At 31.1% G+C, this 11150-nt stretch overlaps 1 protein-coding gene across 1 annotated transcript; it reads left to right on the top strand.

The window, feature by feature from the left end:
• The first annotated feature begins 230 nt into the window (after nt 1–230).
• On the top strand, nt 231–5877 carry LOC106711305. Its single transcript, XM_014503604.2, has 3 exons — nt 231–293; nt 3719–3920; nt 5224–5877. The coding sequence occupies exons 1-3, from the start codon at nt 291–293 to the stop codon at nt 5454–5456; spliced, it is 438 nt and encodes a 145-aa protein (XP_014359090.2). The 5' UTR covers nt 231–290; the 3' UTR covers nt 5457–5877.
• Nucleotides 5878–11150: the final 5273 nt, after the last annotated feature.

Raw genomic sequence — 11150 nt, 5'->3', positions numbered from 1 at the left:
AACCAATGTCATGGTTGATAGAAGCACAGTTGCCATCTGGCAGAATGCATGTTGCCTTTGCCTCGGAGCGAACCACCCAGGTGAGGGTTTAGTCCTTTTGTTTACCATTAAAGGCTGAACAGGCGTAAAAAAGTAATCCAAGTCCGGACTAGGGGCCTCCGTGTAGAAAGTGAAACCGCTTTGCCGAAAGGTTGCTATAAAAATTGTAGTGTAGCCTATTGCGAGTTCAGTCGAAGCGTGCCGCGCGCGACCGTTGTACAGTTTTACCAGTTTCCCGCTATTTGGAAGTTATGGTCAGTTGTTTTTTTTTTAATATTTAGTGTTGCAATAAGTAATTTATTTTATGTAAGTATAAACATGATAAAAATATGGCAAATATTCTCTTTAATTTTATGTTTCTCCTTTTGGTTACATTTAAATTTATTAAACAGATTTAACTAATCTTATCAGTGCATTTAAACATAATAATCACGACAATCTAAGGATATAGGCAAAGTTGAATTTTCTAAGCTTTTTTTAACAAGCAAAGGTTAATTAACAATTTTAATGCGATTACAAGACAATAAACAGAACGTAAATATGCGGTATTTCTTGTACTCAAGGCCGTGGCTGTAATTAAACGCTTTTCTACATAAGACAATGAACTAGTTTTGATTTATGAATATTTTCTATTCGAATATTGCGTCTACCGTTTTACTAATAGATAATGAACGGTCAATTTTGATATTTGTGTGTACGAAATATGGTAGATACCTAAGCGGATATATATTTTTAGTTAAATATAAATGCATATTATATAATTGACATAGAAAATACTGCAAAAATGCATAACCGAGCCAAATTAAACTGAATGTATCATAAAAATTAGATTGGATTTACCTACCTAAGATTTGGTTTTATTATTCCAAACATTTCTCAATCTTAACAACTTTCCGTTTTCTTATCATGTATTTTTCCTTCCTTATTTTATTCTTATTTTTCCTTCCTTCCTTAGATCAGTCAGAATATATTTACAGCTTTATTATGTACATCTTAATTTATATTTAATTAATTTAATAGATTTTAATTATATAGTTAATTCACTCCCAAACATACTGAAAAATAATCGTCGTTCATAAAAATACTTACTAACGTAACTTTATTAGATAATCTGTGGAGCGAAACTGAAGAAACGTCCGTCTCTCAAAAATGATAAAAAACTTACATTTTTTAAATATAATAATTTAAAGTAAAAGTATTTTCAATAACAGAGCATGGAGATCAAAAACTTTTACTTTCAATTGGCTGTATGACCATTACTTTTGTCCAAAGTTATACTTTTTCTTTGTTTATTTAAAGCTAAATATAACATTTGAATATTAATTTTAATTATTTTTAATTAACCACAACGTTGTTATACATCATACTCCATAAATCTTACTAATATTATAAATGCGAATGTTTTGATGGATGGATGGATAGATGTTTGTTTAAAGGTATCTCCAGAACGGCTCCTCGGATCTCGATGAAATTTGGCACAGATGTAGATCATAGTCTGGAAGAACACATAGACTACTTATTATGATTTTTTTTTTATTTCCGCGCGGACGGAGTGGCGTATGGTATGGTTACGCGCTTATTTATATCTAGGTCAAAAATATAACCAGTTTTTTTAAGTAAATAAAGGAAGGAAAATAGAGCAAACCTATTAGTAAATAGTAAGTAAATAATGACCGAAGTGAACAAACACGTTTAAATTATTTCACGACTTCACCGTAAACAAGTAAAAGTGATTTGGTAACGAGGCCTTGATTTTTTTAAAGACACGACCACTACATGTTCCATAAAAACAGGATACCTATTATTTAGATTAAAAATGACAAAGGTTTATCACATTATGCCAAGTAACCTTAATTAAGCTCTCTAACACGCACGCATAGTCGTTAATTGATCACTAAAGAAGACCCTTAGTGAAATGCGGTAATAAATGTCTATTCAATTACTAATTAATTCATGTCAAAGAACTTTCAACAATGTACGTGTATAAACCGGACATATGGTGACCGTGATCTCGACAGAAATATCTTATTACATTATAGCTTTGCTTGTTATATTGTTGGGCGAAGTAAATGGCATTGAGACCTTTCGCCTCCAGCCACCGAAGGCGAACGGGCAAAGGCGTTGGCTCAACTGAAATGCCCACAGCTACCTAACTATAATGTACCTTACCTTAAATGGCCAACTGATATTGTTCCGACCTTAAATAATTTAAGATTGTGAAAACTACTTGATATCAAATTATGTTTATGGATTTTAGGAAAGTTCTTATGTGGTTGATATGCCTTGACGTTCCCAAGGAACAAAATAATATGTGATTACAGTGTAAGTAGTGTATCTTTCAGAATAAGTAATCAGATTAGTAAGGCAGTTCTTTGGGCTCAGATTAGTATTGTAGATTTAACTTATAGAGACAGATTAGAATTAATAATTTACAGATTGAGTTATTTATGCCATTGTTAATCAATATCAAATTCACTGCTATAAGCCTCTATTTACGTTTTTCGGTCTGACCCCCGTTATTTGTCCAGTGCCATAATCTGCCTCAAGGCAGTCGTTACCTTTTACTTTCTAAAAGTAATACGTAAGTTACTTCCGATCCGATTTCATGTAGCGACAATTGTACAACATTTCGACCGTCAAATTGAGCAAGAGATAGCTAAAGTTACGTAACAATAATTTCACTTGTGACATATTTGAAAGTTTGACTTTGCAAGTTTTTATTTTACCGTTTGCATTTTGATATCGTTAGTATTTAAAATATTATGAAATATTTTTTATTATTTCCCTAAAACTGTTGCAAGATTTGATATAGATTACCAGATGTCCATTACCTCAATCTACACTATTTGTGTACATTACTTTGAAGATAGTAGGGTCATTATTTATCGTTAACTGTATTTACATTTATTATTTTGTAATATAAGAAGTTTTACGTCTACTGCTCTCGGATTATTAACAGTTAGGGCTTACGGAGGCATGACATTACAATATTTTCCCACGCAAACTCTCAATGCTTCCGTATAACGTCCCACTCGTCATTCCTACCTAAGAACAAATCGAGAACATAATAGTATTAGTATTATAGTTTTCTGATATTGTATTTTTATTCAACTTCTTCCTCTTTTTTTAAAAATCGACTTTCATCAATTTGCATTTACTAAAATGGGAGCAATGTTGATGTGACGCTACTATTTTATTCTGTGTCTAATTTGTTGATTTTTATTTTAGAGTTTTTCGTTTTCAAACACGTGAATGTTTTGTTTTATAACATGCGGTGATCAATTAAGTACAGGTACACAGAATTTGATTGACACATTCAAATACGTTAGTACGTTGACGCGAGTTGCAGTGTTGTAACATGGGCGGCCGCGCACCACTGACCACTTACCACACGACACACTTCGCAGATTGCATTCTAATTGATATGGTGTTAAGTTGCTTGCAATCGTAAGAAACTGTTTCACGTCATGGATACCTCCATACCTAGCACCTAGCCTAGCACGCTATTATCAATTATGTCATATCGACTTTGTTTTAACTATATATTAAACTAGTTCGGGGATACTATCTAAAATTTTATATTGTGTAGAAAACCCATTTCTTATTTAGATCCCATCCCATCTATATAAACAACATATTAACTGCTTTATATAATACAATTTCTTCCTTTCTCCAACAGCTTTTCGTAATACTCTTATCGATCGCGGCAGTAAGCGCCATGCCGTCATACATAGCAGTGCCGGCAGACCAGATCGCGTTCGTAGATCTGACAGCAATGCGGTCACGACGCCTGCCCCGACAGACGCTGGAGCCTCCATTACCTCAAGCGCTGTACCAGGAGAACTATCAGCCGATACCCATTCAGAGATATCAACAACAACGTAAGTCTATAGATCTTATATCTGTTGAATCGCATTAGATTAACCCTCGAAGATTAAGGTTGACATTTTCGACTCTCTCTGCGCAGAGTTAATTATTATTTTATCATTTTTTTTTGTATTCCCTAGTTTTAGGACAGATCTCAAGCGTATAAATCCACCTTGGCCAATATAAACTTATCGTTTATCGACCTTTTAGAATGTTATCCACAATTTTATATAATTTCGGGATAATTTTCAAAATTTTACATAAGTGAAACCGTTTCTCTGACATTCTAAAAATAGTTCTCTACAAGAATTTACAATCATTGTAAAAGAACATTCGTCACGTTCGTGATCATTCAAAGCTAAGAAAGCGAGATGAATTCAAAGCTGGTGTCGGCTGCAGGCTGTCCATCAAGCCGGCTCACTTTCACTGCGACAAAGGATCGCTACACTTTCTACAAACCTCTTTATATTCAATACCCATTGTGAGATTAATGTTATGCATCTCTCATCCATTGTTTGATCCAATCTTCCAACATTTGCACAAGCATGCTATACAATCTAAATGGGCAATTACGTAAATTGTTTCTGGATTGTTGTATAAATTTAGACGCCTTCCGACATACTCGTATATAGTTGTTTCAAAGATTTGCCAAATAACAGTTAATTTCCTTATTTGAAGGGATATTATTTTTCTAGCAAGAATTATGTATTTGATTTAAATTATTTTTACTTGTACAAATTCAAGTAAAGTGTAGTTTTTTGATATAAAACACGCTTCACCTTATTATTAAATATTGAATAAGACTGGCCTAGAATCCGGCGTGTTGCAAGTTATAATGTCTGGCAAGAGATCTTATCGGTTACACCATACGTTTCTTGAATTCGATACACTTCATTTAACATGCACTGTAATAATATGTATTACCTACTTTAAATTTAACCATTTGAGACTCCAGCGCCAGTTCACATTTTTTCACTTTACTAAGACTTTATTCGACTATCATTTCCAAATCATTCTTGTGCTCTTACTTTTCTTTACAAATTCCTGTAAAGCTGTTTATATCCAGCAATTTCAGAGAAGAAAGAATTATTCATTGGTATTTAACAAACTACTTAATATTTCTTTACTGACTTCTTTCTAAGACTAATAAAACTTTTATACTAGTACGGAGTGCAGCTGAACTATTTGCTATGTATCAAATTCGCCTACAACGTTGTTTAATTTTATGTATGATTAGTCAATATAAATAACTTACACACATAATTAGGTTAAGTTTGTTACATTTTATGTAACAAATAAATAAAACTATATTTACAGCATATGGTCTTGTACCACCACAACCTGAAGCTCCAGCAAGGGTACTCCAAATCCAACCACAAGAAAAGGATTCAGCACCCGCGCCTATCGCCCAACCGTCACAGTACGCGGAAAGGCCACCAGATTTCGGTGAATATGTCGACTTCGGCGCCCACACTGGTGATAACGGGGCTTTCGGTTGGTATGCTGATTACCCCGTCAATAATCAAGAAGAATCAGGATATGGGAAGTAAATTATATATTCAAGAGGGTAGCTAAACATAATAAGAACAATATGGCAGACGACCACGTGGTTTGAGATTCCGATTGTATTCTTAGCTACCCTCATTTTCATTATTAAAGCACAAACTTGCCTAATTAGCCACTAGATTATAAAATAACTGTTGAATTATTATGTTACCAAAGACAGTATTGTTTCAGTGATATTAGTAGAATATAGTTAGCGAATTTCCGCACATTTGTTTTAGACGGTGAATTGCGCTGTTTTTGCACTATTATTATATTTAAGTTAAGGCCGGCATAAAGACCTGTGTGGACTTTCAGAGATTTTTGTTGGTTTACGAGCTGTCGGCTTTGTTAAAGTTCCTTTTTTTGATATTTGTTAAGTTTTAAAGTACACTGTGATATGCACCATGGTAGTTTCTATTCTATATTAATTCAATTTTTATATTTTTATATATGTAACTTTTTCTCATTTCTATTTTTCGACATTTTCACTGCATTTATTTTCATTTCTTGTTTTTTTACTGTTTTCTATCACTCTTTTGTTCTAGTTATTCAATTTCTGACTGTATTTTTTTCACCGCTTCTTAATTTTATCATCTTGCTTTACAATTGATTGTATTTTTCCAAATATCACTTTTAAATACTATAATACACTTTCTTTATTCTATTTTCGTTTCATTTCATTTTGGTGATGGCATTTAATTCACGATTAAGCATTTTCTATCCACTATCTTCTTCGCTTTTACTATATATTTGCCTATTTATTATTGATGTTTTTCTTTCTTTCGCTTTTCTCTTTCACCGCTTTTTTTCTTTCCCAATCTATTTTTCATATTTTTTAATTACATTTTCATTGTGTATTTCTTATGGCAGTTGAGATAAACTATGTACTTTATTTTATAAGAGATTTAGTTTATTTATAGTGATTTTAGACACATATTTTATTTTATTCTTGCGTTTTCTTCCCACTGCTGTCATTAACTCTTCTTTTAAATAGAAATGTAAAATTTCTAAACTGCTTTTTATTATGGTATTTTCCACTTAAACTATAACGTAACAACTATACGTTTAAAAATTTAATTTCTATGTACACTGCTGTTCTAGTTTATCATCAAATTTCATCAAACTTTTTCTTAACATCTCCTTACTATCTCTATTTTTATAATTTACTTTGTACACATTTTGATCATTTCTTCACTTACACAGTTTAACGATATCGCTGTTTTTCTTACATAACTTTCTAAATAAGCAGATTTAAAACTATTTAATTATTTTATTTTCGTTCTTCACCTTTAATTCTCAACTTACTTTATATCATTCTTTAAAAATATTTTCTCTAACTCTCTTTTATTTCCATCTCATCAACTTTACATTATTTTATTTAATAATTTATTTTATATTATATTTCATTATGATTCTTTTCACATCTATTTTCATATCTGATGCTCTAAAAATTCCTCTTGTTCTTCTTCTACTCGCTATGTTGTTCATTTCTTCTTCATTCTCTATTTTATCATCATCCTCTGTTTCAATATCATTCTTCACACAATCATTTTCTATCAGTACACTTTTTGCATTTCAATTTCTTTTAACAACTCTTCTTTTTCTTCCTTGTTTTTCTTAATCTATTTGTAAAACTTACTATTTTTCACAGACGTATTCAATTTTCGTTTTACTCCTTTCATATTTAATTCTTATTGCTTCTTTAGAAAACATTTACCACTTTGTATTGTATCATTTTCATCTATATACTTTTCCAAATATATTCCTTACTTTCTAATTTTTTTCATGCACTTTCTTGAGTTATTCAAATTGTTTTATTCTTAGTATTTTCCTTTCGCTTTTCTTCATTTTTTTCATTTAATATATTTTCTATTTTAACTCTTATATATCTAACTTTAACTACCATTTACATTATAATTAAAATGTATTTTAATTATTATAAATCTTTTTTTTTCCTTCTTCATCTTGATTTCTAACTACATTTTATAATAATTATTATTTTAAATTACCGATTCAACTTAACTCTGTCGTATTTTCTCTTTCCATTTCTGTTATTTTTATTCTACTTTCCGAAAAATCTTCTCACATTATTAAATAACGTCTGTTTTCCTTCCCATTTAAATCATCATCAAAAGCGTCATCCTTCTTCTTTCTTCATTCATTTCTTTTCTAAAACATCTTATATAAATTATTCTTACGGACTATCATTTCATTATTACTTTCAGAAATCACCCACATTATTAATTCTATTATTTCATTATAATCTTCCTCATTAATGTTTAGTTCTCTCTCACATAATTTACCGTTTTATATTTTCACGACATAACATTTTTCTTCACAATTTCACATCAACCTTCACTTACGTTCATATTTTCTTTTATATTTACGTAAATATTAGGTCCTTACATATGAAATTGGCGTTTTGTATGGGAGGAAAAAAAGTCGAATATTTTTTAATATAATATATTTAATTAATCAAAGTATGAACCATTATTTTCTATGCACTTTTGCCATCTCATAGGTAGTTCATTGATCCCTTTACTAAAAAAACCAGTCGGACGGGAATCAATAAAATCTTTGAAGACGATTTGGACTGCCCCATCGGAGTTGAATTTTTTCCCTTGCAAGAAGTTATCCAAATTTCGAAAAAAATGGTAATCTGTTGGAGCAAGGTCCGGGGAGTACGGAGGATGTCTTAGACTTTCCAATTGAAGCTCTTCTAATTTAGTACCCGTCTGTTACGCAGTGTGTGGTCTAGCGTTGTCGTGAAGCAGCAGTGGCGTGGAGCGATTGACCAGCCTAGGTTGTTTAGCCGATAGCTTTTCCATCATGGTTTGCAATTGCTGACAATAGACATCAGCCGTAATAGTCTGGCCAGATTTGAGAAAACTGTAATGAACAATACCGGCACTAGTCCACCAAACGCTTACAAGTAACTTTTTTGGGGTTAATTTTCGCTTGGGGCAGGATTTGGCTGGCTGGCCAGGATCCAACCATTGCGCTGAGCGCTTCCGATTATCGTAAAGAACCCATTTTTCATCACAGGTAATGATTCGGTTTAAAATACCTTCATTATTGTGCCGGTTTAGAAATGTAACGCAACAGAAGACGCGCATTTGCCGGTTTGCTTCAGTCAATTCGTGAGGTACCCACCTTTCAAGCTTTTTAATCTTCCCAATTTGCTTCAAGTGAATTAAAACAGTTTTATCACTAACATCGCAGCCTGCAGCTAACTCGGACGTGGTTTGCGATGGATCCGCTTCCAAAATAGCCTTCAACTCTTCATTATCAACTTGAGTCTCAGGCCGTCCACGGGGCTTGTTTTGCAGATCGAAATTTCCAGAACGAAAACGTTGAACCAAAAACGAACTGTGTTTTCTTTTGCAACACGACCGCCATACACATCATTCACCCTTCGAGTCGTTTCCGCAGCACTAGTGCCACCGTGGAACTCGTACTCGTAAATAATGCGATATTTTTAGTTTTCCATTTTGTAAAATGAGTGACGCAAACAGAAAAAAACAGAAGAAAAAAAACAAATGAATGACGGTCATCGAACCACAGATACATGAGTCTATAGCTGTACAAATTTGAATTTGGAATTCCTTACCAAAGAGGAGAAATTCGTGATTAAATTGGCCAGTACGAAAAACGCCAATTTCATATGTAAGGACCTAATATTATAAAATATATCATATTTCATTCTATTATTTTTTTATATTATTATTATACTATTTCTATTATTTCTTATGTTATTATTTTATTGCATATTAATTTTTTAAACTTTATGCACATACATGACTTACTTTTGTTAGATAAATTAAAAAAAATAGTTCTTGACCATTTCTTTACATTTATCTTACTAAAACCATTTCCATTTCACTTCCAATGTCACAAAGAAGTAATTGATTTTGCTTGTTTTCTTTACATACCATTTTTCTTCTTTATTCTATTGCTTTCACATTTTCTTCTACACTTATTCTATTTTATCTGCGTTTTATTCCTTTCCTTTAAAACACTTCTTACTTATGTCAGTACCGTTTCTATTCTAATTGCTTTACCTATTTACATTTCATATTCTTCTCTGAAGTTAAAATCATCTATCACTAATTTGTCACTTAAATTCATTTAAAATTTATTATCTCTTTAATTTCTCAAACTTCCATATATTAAAATATTCTTCTTATTCTTCATTTTATTTACCTTTACATTTCATCTTTTATTTTCTTGTCTGTACTCTGTGTCTTTCTCATTTCTTAGTTTACATTATTTTTTTTTCTTCAATTTCATCGCATCTTTGCCTTATTTTTCCATTTTATTTTATTGCTATTTCTATTACTTTACTTTATTCTTTCTTTTGTATCCTTTCTGCTTTTTCTATTACTTCCTTTGCTTTATTCTCTACGCTTCTTTCTTTTTTTTTCTCTATTAATATCTTGCAACATCTAGTAATAAATATTAGTAGTATTTTCGTTTATGGCTTTATTGTAATTACTAAAAAGACAAGTGAACATTTTCTAATAGCTCAAGATTGTATCTTAAATCAAAGATGCTGTAAGTTCGTTTTTGCTTTAAAAGCTATTTCAGTAATGTTCATAATCTATAAGTATTCAATGTTTGGATTTATCTTTCGAATATTTATCTTTTTTCTTTAATTTTATAAAATGTCTCTTCCTATTACTTATTTATATCATTAACTATTCCTTTATTATTAAAGCTTTACATTTATAAATACGAATCAGTGTATTCTCTATCTCAATAATTTCTTCTTCTTCTCTCTTCTTTTTAATCATGCCTTTTTACTATTTTATAATTGATCATTTCATAAGCACTTTCTAATACTACTTTGACTCTCTTTATTTCATTAATTTAATACAATTATTTATGTTTTACGTCTTTAAAATATTTACCTTACTTTATTATTAGTTTATTTATTTTTCTGTGTATTTCTAAAATTATATTTGTTTGTTACTATTTGTTACTTTTATATATTTATTTGCTTACTTCCTATTTCAATGTTATTCCTTAGTATCTCTTTATCTTTATATATCTTTCAAAGTCACAGGTGGGCACAGTTAATCGAAAAGTTAACTTCGTTAATCGTTAATTCGTTAATTAAAAAATTAACTTCGTTAATCGTTAAAGCGTTAAATTCTCGAAAATTTAACGCAAGTTAAAGTTAATCGTTAACAGTTAACCATACCAAAATTATACATACTAATTTCACACTTATGTGGCGACACTTGTTTGAAATTGTAATTTGACTATACATTTATAGAATGTACACATTAGTATTAGAGACAAATATTAATGCATTATAGTATATTTCATTACGAGTGCGGAAAGCCTGACATTGCAAAGAGTTCAAACAAATGTCTACCCGAGCCGAGGCGCAGCCGAAGGTGAGGGTTGACAGTTGGAACAAGTTGTAATGACAGTTTCGCACGTGTACTAAACAACTATTTTTGATACAGTTGTGAAAAAATTAAACAATTTAATAGAATAATAAAAACACAATAAACTCAATTAACTAAAATGTTTGGAAAATGGCGCCAACCGTAAAAGAATACAAACAGAGATTTTTTTTGTTTTCTTCACCCATTCTGGGTAGGCAAAGGGAACTATGCCCAAACAACCAAGTCTTCAGTAGATTAATTTTTATTGATATGAAATGAAAATGAAATTTAATGAGATGAAAT

This window comes from Papilio machaon, chromosome 15, assembly GCF_912999745.1.
Source record: "Papilio machaon chromosome 15, ilPapMach1.1, whole genome shotgun sequence".
Classification (NCBI taxonomy): domain Eukaryota; kingdom Metazoa; phylum Arthropoda; class Insecta; order Lepidoptera; family Papilionidae; genus Papilio; species Papilio machaon.
This window is presented reverse-complemented; position numbering and strand designations above follow the sequence as displayed.